Source organism: Sus scrofa, chromosome 14 (assembly GCF_000003025.6).
Source record: "Sus scrofa isolate TJ Tabasco breed Duroc chromosome 14, Sscrofa11.1, whole genome shotgun sequence".
NCBI classification, from domain to species: domain Eukaryota; kingdom Metazoa; phylum Chordata; class Mammalia; order Artiodactyla; family Suidae; genus Sus; species Sus scrofa.
The window spans coordinates 21974415-21992357 of NC_010456.5; the positions used below are offsets into that span (position 1 = coordinate 21974415).

A 17943-nucleotide genomic window follows, 5' to 3' on the forward strand; every position below is an offset into this window, starting at 1 on the left:
CATGTGTGTTCTGTGAGTGTATGCATGTGTGTAGGAATATGTGGGTGAGTGTGTGTGCATATGTGTGTGTGTATATGAGTATGTATGTGTGTCTGAGGGTATATGTGTGAGTGTGTATGCATCTGTGTGAGTTCGTGAGTGTGCGTGTATGCATGTGTCTGTTTGTGTGTATCTATGAGCAAGTTGGAGTAAGACACCAGTGGAAACCCTAAAACAGCCCATTTTCTTGTTTGCCAAGTGACAAGTTGACATATTTTATGGAAAATTTAATTAGAGATTGAATTTTATATTTCAAACTTAATTTTAAATGTAATCTTGAAATCTTATCAAAACTGTGATATTTTGAGGCAAAAACAGGTTGGTGGTGTGGGAGCTTGTCTTGTAGGATAAAGCAGATTAATTTTCTTGCCTGTACTGGTCTTGTGATCACTCAACAGGAAATGCAAATGTTTTCTGTAAGTGCTTTTTATGTTAATCTAAGTATCTGACCTTTTCATAATGTCATCATTTTTCAGCCATTCCTCTTTGCTTCATCTTCTCTCATGAAAAGCTACTTTTTCTTTCCCCCATTTTTACGGTGCCACCAGAATCATTAAGGAGCTGTCAGTGGAACTTTGGCTGTTATTGTCCCTTTTTACAAGGAGAGAATATTACACAAGATTTATGTCAATTGTGTAAGATTAGCTCCAGTCTGCATATGATACACTTGCTTAAAATGATGGAGTAAAATACTATAATTGATGATAGTAAAAACTCTGCGCAAATAAAGCACACACAATCAAAAAGGTATGTTGACAGCTTTTATTTGTGTAAACATTTATTACTTTGTGTTTTGCAGCCCTTTGCCCTCCCCTCTGCACTGTTTTGAGGAAAAAAAATCGTATATTTTCTTCATATTTGCATTACAGCTCCTTTACTTTTGGAAAGAACAGTCATTTTTCTAAAGAAAGTCACTCAAAGTTATCTAGCAGCAAAAGGATTAAATTCAAATTAGTGTGCAGAATTAAGGAATTAGAGAGTTAACAGTTTACTATAAAGCAGAACCAGAAACTGTTTTTCTGTTCTCCAAAAGATCAGAACTATATTTTTCATCATGGTCCATATTCCTCATTGAAACCCTGTAAAGTTTGCCATTATTTAAAGATAAGTTCTTAACAGACTGAGTAAGGACCACAGCATTTTGCCATGGCTATTATTCTTATTCAGTATTAATTGATGTACACCTTATAGATTAAACATTTTCAATATTTAAATCTCTTTGAGAATTATGTTCTTACATATGCTTAGCCATAGTTCAAGCTGGGTCGTGGTATGGGGATCAGCTTGGAGGGAAAAGCTGAATTCCTTTATTTTCCAATTAAGCAAGGGAAGTAGTATTAATCTGGCTAATGTATTATTTATTCATTGTTCACTTCAGTTTTTTTAAATTGAAGTATAATTGATTTACACTATTATATCTGGGTGTATTGAACATAGTGATTCAATATTTTTATAGATTATACTCTGTTTAAATTTACTATAAAATTCTGTCTGTATTCCCAGTGCTGTACAGTATCTCCTTGTAGCTTGTTTTATACATAGTACTTTGTATCTCCTTGTCCCCCATCACTGTGCTGCCCCTCCCCCTTCCTTCTTCTCTCTGTAACCACTAGTTCTCTAGATCTCTGAGTCTGTTTCTTTTTTGCTATATCCACTAGTTTATTTTTTAGATTCCATATATAAGTCATAAGATAGAGTTTTTGTCTTTCTCTGACTTATTTCAGCAAACATTTACCATCCAGATCCATCCATATTGTTGCAAATGGTAGAATTTCTTTCTTTTATGGCTGTATAATATTCCACTGTGTATATATAGCATTTCTTCTTTGTCCGTTGATCCTTTGATGGTCTGTTTGCTTCCATGTCTTGGCTATTGTAAATAGTGCTGCTGTGAACATTTGGGTGCGTATATCTTTTTAAGGTAGTGTTTTCATTTTCTCCAGATATGTACCCAAGAGTGGTATTGCTAGATCATATGGTAGCTCTATTTTTACTTTTTAAAGAAACTTCCATACCGTTCTCCATAGCAACTACACCAGTTTACTTTTCCCCAGCAGTGTATGAAGGTTCTCTTTTCTTCAAAATCTTGCCAGTATTTGTTATTTGTAGACTTTTTGATGATAGTCATTCTGACTGGTATGAGGTGATATCTCACTGTGGTTTTGATTTGCATTTCTCTAATAATTAGCCATGTTGAGCTTCTTTTCATGTGCCTACTGTCCATATGTATGTCTTCCTTAGAGAAATGTCTATTCAGATCTTCTGCTTCTTTTTAATTGAGTTATTTGGGTTTTTTTTTTTTTTTAGTTGCATGAGCTGTTTATATATTTTGGATATAAACTTCTTGTCAGTCATGTCATTTGCAAATATTTGCTCCCATTCAGCAAGTTGTCTTTTCATTTTGTTTATGATCTCTTTGCTGTATGGAGGTTTTCAAATTTAATTAGGCCCCATTTGTTTATTTTTCCTTTTAATTCTTTTGCCCCCAAAAAACATTGCTACAATTTATGTAAAAGATTGTTCTGACTATTCAGTCTTGAGAAGAAAAGAACAAAGCTGGAAGTATCATGCTCCTGATTTCAGAGTATACAGAAAAGCTAGAGTAATCAAAACAACATAGTACTGACACAAACACAGGCACATCAATCAGTGGAATAAGACAGAGAGCCCAGAAATAAACCCGTGCATCTGGGGTCAATTAACAAATCTGTGGTCTACAACAAAGTAGGCAAGAATATACAATGGAGAAAAGACTGTCTCTTAAATAAGTGGTACTGGCAAAACCAAACAGGTGCATGTGAAAGAATGAAATTAGAGCATTTCCTTATGCCATATTAAAACAAAACAAAACACCTCTAAATGGATTCAAAACCTAGATGTAAGACCTGAAACTACAAAACTCCTAGAAGTGACCTGTGACCAGAGGCAAAACACACCTCAACATTGCCTTTGTGTTTAAATAAAGGAGCATATACTAAAAGCATTCAGGAACTAGACAGATATTTGAAAGAAGAGGTCCTTGATTTTATGAAGAAACTGCATAGAAATGGCAGATTTTGGAGGGAAAAACTTACAGGATTCACATCCTATCAGGATCAACTGCTAACACATTGTTGCTCCTCAATCTTATTGAAACCTTCTAGGGAAGATTTCTGATCCCAGCTCAAAAAAAAAAAAAAAAAAAAAAAATTAGGAATGATTTAATGATACTGACCTACAATCTCTGTGCACATACAGTGTGGACACAATTAGGAAAGAAAAAGATTCACAGCCTCAATCCTGAGCACCTTGACATCCTGGGAAACAGTGACGTTTAAGAATGTTTGCGAGCATCTATTGAAATGCTGACTCCTGAGCTAGGAAGGGTTTGGACGTTACTGCTAAGCTGGCACTCTCAGGTTGCCAACCCATCCATTCAAGCCAAAACAACCCTGCATATAGATGCATTTTAAATATAAAACTAACATTCTTTTTTAATTTAATAAACAGTCAGGATTTTTTTAAATAATGATGTTAATTTTTTCCATTATAGCTGGTTTACAGTGTTCTGTCAATTTTCTACTGTACAGCAAGGAAACCCAGTCACACATACATATATACATTCTTTTTTTCTCACATTATCATGCTCCATCGTAAGTGACTAGATATAGTTCCCAGTGCTATACAGCAGGATCTCCTTGCTTATCCATTCCAAAGGCAGTAGTCAAAACAAAACATTATTGGGATAAGTGAATCTTTTACAGAAGTTGCAAATTCTCCTTTCATAGAAAGCATACAAACCTCAAGTAGAAGGTAACTTAATTGCTCCCTAGTGTTTGCTCCTTGACACCTAATTCCTTGCTTATCCCTCTTTAAATATTGACTTTGGAATTATTTTTTACAATTGTGTTCAACACAAGGAGAAAAATGCTAAATGACAAAAATTGAAAGTAACAATAGAAGAAAAGGAAAACAAAATTATGAAGAAAAAGATACTTTCATTAGTCATCACAGCAATGCATGACTCACAACAGTGCTGTGCCGTTTTCATCAATAAATTAGCAAATGTATTTAAAATCAATAGGAAAAAATGGGCGTTCAACTGCTGCTAACAAAATGTTTTCACTGGAATTCATAGCAATGAGCTATGTGCTGAACATAAACATGGCATGTCTGTACAGAGAATTTCACCCTGTAACCAAGTCATGTCATGATATGAAGACCTCAGACCTTTCCTTGCTGGTGACCACGAGTGCCTTGGAGGCTGTGGGATTACCTATTGCAAGGCTTAGACATAGTGCATTTGCATCATGAAATATTTGCATCATTTTCTAAAATGTCATGAGTAACAGGAAGAGAGTTGTTTTTTGTCATTCATTAGATAATTTCTTAATGAACAAAAACTAAAAGTATGATTCCCATCAAATGGGAGCACAAGGAGGTTTGAGGGGTTGTTTTTCATGAACTTAATGAGAGGTCTGTAAAGTGTTTTTGTACAAGAAGGTCTAGAACCTTCCTGCCATATTTGCACACAAGCAGACCCTCACTCCTCACTGTCTGAACTGCTCTTGGAAGCTTTACTCTCAGAATTGCAGCTCTGAGCTACATGTCCCTTCTTCCTCCAGGAAGCTTCCTGCTGGGGCTCCTGGCAGATGGAGGGCTTTATGCATCAAAAAGCTTGAAACCAAGTCATTATAAACGTTCTCCTTTCACATCTGATCAACTGTTGACTCTAAGGAAAGACTCCCTCTTGGTTTTCTGGTTAAAGAGGGCTTTTCCCCTCAAAGTATAAAACACAGTGTCTTTTTGTGGAGTCGAAGTAACAGTCCATTACTGAAGTTACTGAATTACTAAATAGCACTAGCGGATTTTTTTTTTTTTTTTTTTGGTCTGAAAATAATTTTGACGTAAATACCTTTAACTAGTTTTTCCCCATCTCGCTTGCGGTACAGGCGCAGGTGTCCTAAGGAAAGGACAGCAGTTGAAACATCTCTCAACAGCACTTTTGCATGAAGATGAAGACATTTTAAAATTCTGTCCTAGACAGAGGTCTGAAAAGTAAGTTCAAATAGGTCATCAGAAAATACAGATCTCAAACCTTTTCACAAAATCGTTTCAAATGGGATCTGGAGAACATAGCCTGGAGCAAATGCCAAAGGTGACAATTTTCTGTTAGAAGATGTATAATTTTCCTCATCTCCTGGAGAACATGGAAGTTCTGTGGAGGTGGCTGTGCCTCTTTGCAGCTCTGAGTTGCTGACAGAATCGAAGACCCCACGGGCTCTCATGGTTACTGAACATGAAACTCAATGAATAATTCATAACTGCATTTTAATTTCTTCTTACATGCTATATTTAGTAAGCCTTCAGCAGTTTACTGAACATCTGCATTCCGTTCCAATCTAAGGGTTTGGACAATTTAGCTTCACCAAGGATTATTATATCATAATTTATTTTCTCTTAATGACAGTGATAAAGCTGCTGTTGAAACAATAATTTTCCAAAAAAATTCCCAGAGCTTTGAAAATTCCCAGAGCATCCCCGAATTCACTCAGACTGTTGTGTGAATTTATGTGTTTAACTTAGAGAAGAAAACATTGTTGGATTTCTCAGTAGGATAGAGATGTATTTGCAGACTTGGTTAAAGTGAGGGGTGAAAAGATTAAATTTCATGCCTTCATGTGATTTCCATTAGTTATCTTAAAATAGAACACATTTTGGAATTCTTTCATATTACTTAAGAAATTCACAAGCGTGACATTGACTTCAGTGTTTATTTTCTTCAGAATTATGGTTCTGCTTGCTTTATATCTTCACACTTTCAAGTCCAAGATTGAGGTTCTAAGCTTGGGGAACTTGAAGTTAATACATATTTTTTAAAGTAAAATTTTATTTGCATTGATTGAATTGATGCCTGATTTGAAATAAAAAAGGCTAAGGATTGCTTTCTACCCTTAAATTTATGGTCTATGTCAAAATTAGATGTAATTTAGATATTAATATGTCTCAACTGCTTCAAATATCTGTGTTATTTATGGTAATGTTGTGTTGTAGCAAATTTATTCCCAAATTTCAGTGGTGGGACACAATAAAAATTTATTGGCCACATATTAAATCAAGAAAGGTAGTTCTGGTGGAAGGGCTGTCCTTGTTCTGTTGCCTTAGGGACTGGACTCTGTAAACAGGCTTAGGGTCCTTCTCCACAGGGGTCAAGTGGCCGGTACACAAAGGTCTCTGAAATCTGTGAGACAGGCTTACCAAACAAGAGGGCAGATTGGCCTGTTGATTGGAAGCAATCAGAGGAACTCAGAATACCCAGTTTTCTCCAAGGGACACATGTACAAAGAAAAAAATATATATAACTGGACCCTCAGCATAACCACCCAGCACTCACCAGTCTGCCCTGCCATCACCTGTGGAGCTCTTTACCTAAACCAGGATGTCTGCACCATTTATCTCTAGGATCAAAATAAGTCAGAGGCTTTCTTTGCTTGCTTATGCTCCAAATCCTAAGTAATCCAAGCTTGAATTTTTCAAAGAAGGTCAACAAAAATCAACAAACAAAACGCAAACGAGCAAACAAAGCTTCCAACAAGAAGCACAAAGAGAGTCCTTGTGTTGTTTGGTCTTGAGTCTAGAGCAGACCTGCTTCAGGTTAGGTTACCCATTGCAGCGTCTCCTCCAAGTAGGAAGACAGGGGTCAGGTCCCCCGAGAGCACCTTCCAGGCCCTTCACTCAGCCTTGGGTGCCTACACCAGGGTCACAAGCCTCTTCTGTAGCAGCAGCTCCACCCCCAGCCTCTGGGAAGTGAACAGGCCTTGAACGTGGAAGTCACCAGCCTCTCCTACCCCAGCCCCCTGCAGTAGTGGTGCAAGGAGTGAGCTGCAGCCTCTCTTACCCTTCACCCTGCAGCAGAGCTGCCGCGGGGAGTGGGCTGTAGGGCTCTTCTCTCCTGAGCCTCTGTGGCCCCAGAGGACAAAGGAACCTGTCAGAGGGCAAGAGAGACTGTGGCAGAGTAGTCTTCAAAGAAAATTAACATGAGATTATAAAGTCAATGGATTTTATAGTCAAGTGAGAAAAAAATGCAGCAAATTAGCAGTGATTTTAGCAGAGTTGAAGAATTGTTGAAAAGAAGCCTGTATACATCACTCCTCCTCCCCTACAGTCTTGGGGAGCAAGCAGATTGCTCATTTCCTGATGCTCATTCCCTCCATGTGCCCTGAAGGGTGTGTTAAAGATTCTAAAACACAAGGCTGAACAGAGACCTTGATGGACTAAACCTGTTGAAGGAAGGGGTGGAAAACTCTCCTGTGTTCCTTCAAGCTGCAGCATAAAACAGTTGTTAGGAAAAATAAGACCATAGTTTGAATTTAGAGCCCATTTTATTATTTTGTCCTGTTCTAAGTGGTGGGCTTTTAATGTGGCAAGTCATAATGATTTTAACAAGGGCATAATTGACAGAGTATTTATAAAAATTTACACAGTAATGAAACAATGCTACAGAATTTCTGCTTCCTAAGTGGACATAGGCTGAGCCTAGAAAATAGGAGCCACCCTGAGTACTGGACCAAGGGTCCCTCCCCGCCTCCCTCACTCCTTCCCCTTATCTGTTTCCTAGATAAGTTCATTTGTGTCATTTTAGACTCCACATATTAGTGATATCAGGTGGTGTTTGTCTTTCTCTGTCTTAGTACAAGAATCTCTAGTTGCATCATGTTGCTTCAGATGGCCTTATTTCATTCTTTTTTATGGCTCAGTAGTATTCCATTGTATATATGTACAATTGTATATATGTATTCCATTGTATATATGTACAATTGTATATATGTATTCCATTGTATATATGTACAAGAAGATTTGTACCACATCTTCTTTATCCATTCCTCTGCTGATGGACATTTAGGTTGCTTCCATGTCTTGGCTATTGTGAATAGTGCTGCAGTGAATATTGGTGTGTATGTATCTTTTCAAACTATGGTTTTCTCCAGATGTATGCCCAGGAACAGGCTTACTGGATTATATGGTACTTCTATATTTATTTTTTTAAGGAACCTCCGTACTGTTTTCTATAGTGGCTTCACCAACTTACATTCCCACCAACAGTGTAGGAGGGTTCCCTTTTCTCCACACCCTCTCCAGCATTTATTGTTTGTAAACTTTTTAATGATGACCATTCTGACAGTAATACCTCATTGTGGTTTTGATTTGTGTTTCTCTAATAATTAGTGGTGTTGAGCATTTTTCATGTGCCTGTATGTCTTCTTTGGAGAAATGTCTCTTTAGGTCTTATGCCCATTTGTTGATGGGGTCATTTGTTTCATTGGTGTGAATGGCTCTTCTGAAACAGGCTCCTGGTGTGACACATGGCTCTGCTCCTGTCATCTGGGATCCAGGTGGATCTCCTGCTCAAGACCCCCAGTACCCACCACTCCTCAATGCTCAAAAGCAAAGATATGCAGCCACTGTCCTCCTCTGGTCTTCCAGCCACACACTGGGTCAGATGAGGCTTATGCATGTGACTGTTGTTTTTATTCTTTATCTATAACAATGGCAACATAATTCTTGTCTACTCTTCACAGCTCTGACTCCCACAGTTCCCCAACATCAGTAGAGAAGTTCCTGTCATGTCTCAGCAGTAACGAATCTGACTAGTATCCTTGACGATAAGGGTTGGATCCCTGGCCTCACTCATTGGGTTAAGGATCCAGCATTGCCATGAGCTGTGGTGTGGGCTGTAGACACGGCTCAGATCCTGCATTGCTGTTGCTGTGTTGCTAGGCTGGCAGCTGCAGCTCTGGTTTAACCCTTAGCCTGGGAACTTCCATATGCCCTAAAAAGACCCTCCCCCCCAAAAAAAAATTAGCATGAAAAAATACAGCACTGCCATAATTCATGGAGACATGAGGTGTCCTGACAGCATGTTGGTTGGGAAACTCAGGGCTGGTCTCTGCTGACAGAGCATCCACTGCTCTGGCCATGGGTCCCTGTTTAAGGAGGAACTAATGTCTGCTGAGGGGTCCAGCTTTGGATCCCAGGTATTGTGGTGAAGGAAAGGGCATCATTTATTGCAGGGCATCAGGTAAGGAGAATGGGCAGCTCATGCACAAAAGACCCCAACTCCCCAGTGGCTTTCAGGGAAGGGGTTTTAAAGGCCATGTGAGGGAGGGGGGCTGGTGGCGTGACCAGTACATGTGCAGTTTTCAGGTTGGTTGGCATGGAGGTGAAATTTCAAGGATCATCAGCCTTCTGATTTCAACCCACCTGGGGTCCATGTTCTTACTGTCAGCAGTTTTCATCTGGCGGAGGTCTGCTTCCTGTAAAAACAACCTAAGATTGTGTGTAGGGCCTTTATCTGTATCCTGCAGGGAACTGGGAGTTCAGTGATTCGACTGTGTGGTGGATTTATAGTCTAAATTGTCACCAGTTTCCCAGCCCAACAGCTCTCCTTTGTTTCTCCATCTTCACTGTTTCCTCATCATTAACTCTGGAGCAGCCTTTTGAGCCTCAGGGGAGGCCCAGGAAACCCAAGGACAGGGACACCGGGGTTTGCATGTGGCCCAAGGCCCCCCTTTTCTTTGATACCCCTCAGTCTTGAGGGGAACGGGTTCAGGAAAAGAAAGGGGTTTGAGTTCTGGATAGAAGGGTGCATCATAAACTCAGCAGAGGAACTCTGTGTTAGGGCGATTCGGTTTCAGAAGTTACCAAGAAAGAGTTTCTTGAGGAGGATTTCCCTGTGGAGCCAATCTGACTCTGGTGGTTACACCAGAGTCAGTGGACACATGCTTCGCAGGGTCGCTTTCAGGTCAGGAATTAAACACAACCAGGTAGAGAGACAAGTACTGTGGAGTCAAAAACTTAGGCTTCTTTAATTTTACTTTAGTTAACTTGAAAACGACTGTAAAAATTCATGCATGGTGGAAGTTTCAAACTTTTAACCTCTCTCTTAGCCTCTAAGTCAGACTCAAGCCAATCATGGGGCTGCTTTTCTTTTTCTTGTTTCTATAACCTTCCTTTTCCAGTGAAGCTGTGAGTAAGGAGAAGGCTGTGACTCTGTGAAAACAACACAATGGAGGGAAAGCTCTTTTCCTTCCCTGAACTTTGGGTGACCTTTAATCATCGTTTTCTTAAGTGAAATGTAGACTTTAATTGTTAAAGCCTTTTGGTAAGGCTACCAGGTCTATTTAGTCAACAGTAGAAAAGAAAAATAGCTCCTTATGTTCAGAAAAACAAACAAAAGTCTAGAGAATTTTTCATAATCAAGGAATATTTTTGATATATAAAACATATCTTGAATGATCCATCTATTCCCATGTGTTTTGATAAGTGCTGCATTGTTAGGCATTTTCTTTTAGGTGGAATATTTTTTCCCTTTTTAGGTTGCAAATCTGTCACTTAGTTTAAAAATGTGAAGGCAGTTTTCCAAATATAGACTCTCCTTGATCTTTAAGAATCACCCATTTTTGTGAACCCAAATCTTAGCTCATCCTTTGCTCTGGAATTCCTGAAGGTTAAGGTAACAACAGACACAGTTAATGGCTAATAGCTTGCTTTATTTGTGAACATTAATAATTGGAAAAAATGAAACATTTTCTAATTCTTATTTTAAATATAGGAAGTAGATTTAGCAAACATTCTCATAGGCTCCTATCTGACGTGGAATATACGTCAACATAAATTAAATGGAACCAGTTTATGTTAATCTTCATACTGATTCACTGAACCAGAATCACATATATGGTGTTGTGTTGTTTATTACACTCTAGATAAATTTCAGCTTTAATTAGCCAGACAATATTTACTGGTGGTGGTGGATCTTTTTTTTTAAGTAAAATTTGAGCTATGCTGTGATTTTTCTTTTTTATCTATTACATAAAATTGATGTAGAAATGTATAAACATGGGAGTGTGGTCTTTCATGAAATTTAAAATTTTATATGCACATGCATGGCAAAAAAAGCATCGGTGTCAAAGGGAAAAGAACACCTGAAGTCCACAGCTGCCAAGTACAAGCTATAGATTCCTGAGAAGATAATGAAGCTCCCTCAACCTCCTGGTTCAAAACTTAGGGAAGAATGCACACTGCATGAGACTGCTAAAATAATCGATCAAATCATAATACATGTGTCTGGCACATGAAAGGCTATCAAAATACGTGAAAATCTAACCTTAAATGTGTGTAAATATTTGACACTGTTCCTGAAATTTTGCTTAGCAATAATACTTTATTGGCTTTAAAGGAATAAAGAGCTTTCTAACACGTCTTTGAATGAATACATTTATATATACTTATTAATTGGTAATTGATTTATTATGTGTAAAATCATGAATTCCCAGTCTGCAGATTTACAGGCATTTCTGGTCTACCACTCCTACCCTGACTCTTTGTGTCTTGTACGATGAAGGTCCTTTGGAGTTGAATATACTTTTTCCATAGTTTAAGTGAAGAGGTCCTTAGTAATTGAAATAATGTTTTGAATTAAATATGTAGAAATAGCAGAGACCCTGAACACTGCAGTCTGAATTCTACATCGTCTCCACCTTGTACATTTCAGAGCCTTATTACTCATTCAGGCTCTTTGAGCTCAGAGAGAGGATAACATTGAGTGTCGTTTGTGGTGATGTCTGTTTTGAAATTTTGAAGCGATGTCTTCAGTAATTGGGAGTATGCGCACTGCTTAATTAAAAATATTCTCTTGGCAGAATATATTTATTATTCAAACATCTTTATAACTTGTCCAGGATCCAATTATCTCAAGGATAACACAGCTTTAGAATAAAGTCAATGAAATATTCTTTGATAGAAAATGAGCCTCAGGAAATGGTGTGTTGTATTAGTAAGGTCAGTGTTCAAATACACTGTTCCTTAACATAAACCTAATTTGAATTTTATTCTGTCCTAAGTGTATAACTTTGCAGAGTTATTTTAAGATTGTTCAAAGAAGTGGGGACATTATTATAAATTATCCACATCTCTTAAATTATGATGTTTAATTTTAGTACTCTGTAAAACATCTATTCTCTAAATCACTAATTATGTTGATTTCCTGGCAACGCCGCTGTATAAGTTAGTTGACTTGGTAAATATAGTTCATGGCAAAAAATGTATTCTTACAGTCAACTTTTAGCATGAATTTATATTATGAATAGTTTTTAAGGATACATCTTATTAATTCCTGCCATCACCATATTTTGAAATACATCTACAAGGGAGCTTTTTCTGTGAATCTTACTTAGAGTTTCAAGTGGTAGAATAAGCCCATGCTGACTTATTTTAGTAGCCATACTGCTAATAATGTTTCCTAGTATAGAGACAAGTTCATTTTGAATTTGTAGAGTATGACTTTTACTTAAAATCAATTGCTTGTGCTATTTTGCTCCATTGCTCTAAGAAATTAAGACATAGCTTCCTTCACAAGGTAAATATACAATAAATGAATTGGTGTTTTATTCTCCTTGCATATTTACAGCCTAGGGAACTGAGAGTTCATTATAACATGTGATGTCAGATTCTGGGAATACACGGTTTTAGAAGAATATCTAATCATTAATAGTATAAATGTGATATGTTGTTTTGTGGCTTATTGGCAGTTTTCCTTGATACTGCGATCAAGTATTATGGGTACTTTCATAGAAACCAGGGCTCCCTAAACATGATCGTGTCATCTTCCCCTTTCATTGGGCATCACACATCCCACCTCCCTCGATACGTCTCATTTGCTGCCTTGAAGTTTTGCATCCTCAGCTTCCCCAGCAAACCAGCCCCAGTCCACACCACCCTTCATGCTATCATGATGCATTTGTGTCACTCATAACAGAGGTCAAGGTCTAAAAAATCACAGCAAAAGGCCAGTATGCACTGTCTCTGCTTCTGTTTTTGTTGTGTATCTTCATATAAGTAATTTTAATAGTCTCATGGAATTCTCTAGATCAAATGATCTGTACAGGTGAAGCTTCATGTATCAGTGAAGAAATTAAGACCCAGGGAGTTTGCTGACTTGCATTAATGACAGTCAAAATTGAAATTCAGATCAAGTTGGAATGAGCTTTTTCTGCTGTTTTGGTAACATCATTTATGCTTTCTGAAATCAAGGTAAATCTTAAAACATGGGAATTGTATTCAAATTATACTGTTAAAATGTTCAATGTGGTTAATGAAACAGAAAATCAGACCGTAGCTGAGTTACAGAAGTGGCGGGAATGAAAGTGGGGTTGTTAGGAAAGAAGAGGCTGTGGGGTTTCAGGTGAGGTGAGACTGGAAAGGGATGCTGGAGGACCAGAGTGCAGGGCGGTCGGGGCGAGAAGCAGCTTCAGCAGAAAGGGCTATGCAGCCCATCTGCCTGGGAGAGGTCATGCAGGAGTGCGAACAAGAGAGAAACGCTTATTACTTTATTTTATTTTATTTTGCCTTTTTCTTCTAGGGCCGCTCTGGCAGCATATGGAGGTTCCCAGGCTAGGGGTCTAATCAGAGCTGTAGCTGCCAGCCTACAACACCACAGCTCATGGCAATGCCAGATCCTTAACCCACTGAGCAAGGCCAGGGATCGAACCCGCCACTTCATGGTCCCTAGTCGGATTTGTTAACCACTGCGCCATGACAGGAACTCCAACTTTAAATTCCCGCCTTTACAAGCAGAACAGGAGTATTGCTATGAAACTAACTTAGCACCTTGATTGGGGGATAGGGGATGCACTGGGGGTTTGGGATGGAAATGCTATAAAATTGGGTTGTGATGATCGTTGTACAACTATAAATGTAATAAAATTTATTGAGTAATTTAAAAAGTCAAAAAAAAAAGGAAAAAAAAGAGCTTGACTGACACCGTAAATAATTATGGACATGGTGAATGTTAGTTTCCATTGCTTCTCAGTGGCTTGAACATGTGCCTGAAAATCAGGAAGACAATTGATGGAAGTAAAAGGCAGTCAATTCGAAATGAATGGAAGAAGCTGACTCTTTGCAATAGGAAAAAACAACAAACAAACAACAACAACAAAAAACTTAGCACCTTGAGTGGTGGACTATTTAGAAAGAAATATTTCTTTTAATATTTAATATTTCTAAATATTAGAAAGATCTTGAGAAAAAAGTCACTACATATCCTAGATTATCATTTAATGGCCTCGATTCCCTGAGTTCAAAATACAGTTATTTGCTCTTTAAGGGGAAGTGCATATAGGATGTTATTACAAGGTAAAAAATTAAATTTTTAACTTTAACCTTCAAAATTGAACTATATAATTTTGAAAAAAACAGTTCTATTACAGATCAATATAGGGATCGAGGAGTGGGAGGTACAAAGTAGTGGGTGTAAGACAGGCTCAAGGATATATTTATTATACAACACAGAGCATATAGCAAATATTTTGTAATAACTGTAAATGGAAAGTAGCCTTTCAAAATGGGATAAAAACAAATTTTAAAAAAGGTATTCTTTGAAATGGCTATTCTAGCAGGGTTGCAGTCGGGAGAGCAATTTTTTAAAACTTGCAGAGTTTTGCAGCCAGCTTGAGTTTTCATACATCAATAATGGGAGAAAACTATATTACCCTATTTGATAACAATTCAAAATAATTAATTGCTAGTAGCCTCTAATATATCAAAAAAATAGCCTTCCTTTTAAAGATTAAAGATTTTTGAAGTGCTTTGTGATGCTTTTGCCAAATCTGTTTTTTTCTGTTTTATTGAAGTATAATTGACTGACAGTATTATATTAGTTTCATATATATTACAGATTTGACATTTCATAGATTATACTCCATTTAAATTTATCATAAAATATTGGCTCTATTCCCTTTGCTGTACAATATATCCTTGTAGCTTATTTATTTTATACATAGTAGTTTGTACCTCTTAATCCCCTACCTCCTTTGTTGTAGATCAATTGACCATAGAATCACTTACTTCTGAGCTCTCTATCCTGTTCCATCCATCTTTTCTAAGGCCGCACCTGCAGCATATGGAGGTTCCCAGGCTAGGAGTCTAATCGGAGCTGTGACCTACACCACAACTCACAGCAACCCGGATCCTTAACCCAAAGAGCAAGGCCAGGGATTGAACCTACAACCTCATGGTTCCTAGTTGGATTCACTAACCACTTCCTGTTTTGATAACTGTGGCTTTATAGCATAGTCTGAAGTCAGAGAGTGTGATGCCTCCAGCTCTGTTCTTTCTCATGATCCTTTTGACTCTCCAGCACCTTTTGATTTTTCATATAAATTGTATGTTTACTTTTTCTAGTTCATGAAAAAATTGTCATACTTTCTTTAAGAGCAGTTTCATTGATTGATTCTTGATATGTCTGCCTAAAAAAAAAACCTTTCCTCAGAGCCCACCCACATTTTATCAAAATTTAAAATGTGTAGTTTGAACCTTTATCCCTTTAATGAGGATGAACACTGTACTTCGCTGTACTTCTTAATAGTCTTTTGGGATTACTTTTTTGTATTCATGAAAAAAATTAAAAGCAAAAAGGAAGCAAATATTTCTGGTAAAACCACCTTTCTCATCCTGATATTGACATCAAACCACTCTCCATGCAGTTCTAATGAACAAGAGTGGGTGCTGATTCACCAGAGGCTTTTGAACTAGTAAATGCTCTTATAGAGGTTCTCTGTTGTTTCTATTCCTATTGTTAGGGCCTTTGCCCTTTCTGTGTGAATTGTTTGCACAAATAGGCAGAGCAGAAGTAATTTAATCAAAGCAGAGAAGCAAATAATTCAGGAGTCAGTCACAGAAAAGAATGAGTTTTCCCACATTATTCCAGATCCGAGCCCGATGGGTGTATTTTGAGTCATTTCCACACAGTAAAAAGAAGATTGGCCCTCACCAAACCCACTAATCAGGCTAAGTGCTGGTCTTTGCTGGAAAAGTATTGTTTTTATTGCTGCTTTTACTTCCAGGCATCTGGGGACACCCTGGGTGTTAGGTGCTGTTGTCTGGTACCATTTCTGGTGGAATCTACGGGGCCTTTGGGAAGATTCCCAAGGTGTGATCCTTTATTGTTGAGCAACTTCTGCTTCTGTTTGGGGGATGTTAAAAACACATTTCACAACTACTAATTAAAACCAAGAGACCAACATGATGAAGTATAACTAGTCTCTGTGCTGTGTGTGATTGGTGAAATAGTTTTAAGGCATGTACTCTCATCTTACTGTAGGCAAAGCTTGATTATGAAACAAAAGTTGACATTGAAGAACACCATACATAAGGATCAACACATCAAAAATGAGACTATAGTTTACTGATTCTAATTTATCTTCAAGAGGTAGAATGACAGTAGAGAAAAGGCACAGTGCTAATATCACTTTTTTAAATAAGTGCACTAACTATGCTTGTTTTATTTTTCCAACAGTGTGAAAGATGCAGGAGCCGGGCATAAGCAGCGGAGGGGTTCCCCGCCATCCACCTGCAGGCAGTGCTTGGGGGTCTCCATGAGCCCTGTCTGTGGCTCAGATGGACATGCCTACTCTTCCCAGGTGAGTCATTTAGAAAAAGCACATGGTACATGTCATTAATAAGTGATTAAAATTATTAGTGCTCCAGCGAGGTCATCCAAATCATTTAACTTCTAAAATAATGCAAATAAGGGAGTTCCTCTGTGGCTCAGCGAGTTAAGGATCCAGCATTGTCACTGCTATGGTGCAGATACGGCCAAAAAAAGAAAAAAAAAGAAAGAAAAAAAGTAAATAATATCACTGGTTTGGAATATGATGCAATGTACACTTGTTTCTTCTATACAGATTTTAAGTTTGAAATATTGAATCTGAACACTCCGAACCCTCAGATATTAAAAAGCCAACCTTTCCTTTGTTGCTATGGTGAAAGAGGTCATTTAATAAAATTAACAGTTATTCAGCAGATGCAGCTACAATCTATCAATATCCTTGCTTTTTTTTTTTGTCATTTGTCTTTTTTTTTTTTTTTTTTTAAGGGCCACACTAGCAGCATAGGGAGGTTCCCAGGCTAGGGGTCTAATGGGAGCTACAGTTGCTGTCCTACACCACAGCCACAGCAACACCAGATTCAAGCCACGTCTGTGACCTACACCACAGCTCACAGCAATGCCGGATCCTTAATGCACTGAGCAAGACCAGGGATCAAACCCACAACCTCATGGTTTCCACTGTAGCACGACAGGAACTCCTCAATATCATTGCTTTTTCTCTCATATGCTATTTCCTAAATTATCTCATTTAAGCCCCCCTCCATTCCTTTTAACAAATGAGAAAAACAAGGGTTAGAAAGAGCAAGTTTTACTAATTTTGCCAACATTGAGGCCGGGATTTGATGTCGTCCCTGATTCGGTATCTCCTGCTGCATCAGTGTGCCACCTTGTTGCATGTCCCATGTTATCTAGGTATTCAGGAGGTTTTAAGAACTTTACCTAATAGGATGTTGATGTGTTTTGATTATGTGACAGGAAGGACAACTCATGACCTCTTAGCTGAAACTTTGGGGTGAATTTAGATTTTTCTAAAGTGTATTTTGAAAAGATTGGGAATTCCCATCGTGGCTCAGTGGTTAACGAATCCAACTAGGAACCATGAGGATGCGAGTTCGATCCCTGGCCTTGCTCAGTGGGTTAAGGATCCGGCGTTGCCGTGAGCTGTGGTGTAGGTCACAGACGAGGCTTGGATCCTGCATTGCTGTGGCTCTGGCGTAGGCAGGTGGCTACAGCTCCGATTGGACCCCTAGCCTGGGAACCTCCATATGCCGTAGGAGCGGCCCAAGAAATGGCAAAAAGACAAAAAAAAAAAAAAAGAAAAGAAAAGAAAGAAAAGGTAATGTATTATGTACTATCCCCAGTGGGTTTAAACACATCAACATCTCTTTAGGAAACTACATGAATATTCACATTAAATAAGATACATGAAGTCTCTATAAAGTCCTTTACCTCAGTTCACATCAAGTTTTGCTCAAAGCAAA

At 38.1% G+C, this 17943-nt stretch overlaps 1 protein-coding gene across 4 annotated transcripts in view; it reads left to right on the plus strand.

The window, feature by feature from the left end:
- SPOCK3 (SPARC/osteonectin, cwcv and kazal like domains proteoglycan 3) overlaps positions 1-17943 on the plus strand; it is a 366633-nt gene that overhangs the window by 219996 nt on the left and 128694 nt on the right. For all 4 annotated transcript variants that reach the window (XM_021074207.1, XM_021074205.1, XM_021074206.1 and 1 more), the window contains one exon: positions 16370-16493. In XM_021074207.1, coding sequence (XP_020929866.1) covers positions 16370-16493 — 124 coding nt within the window. The remainder of the gene's footprint in view (positions 1-16369; positions 16494-17943) is intronic.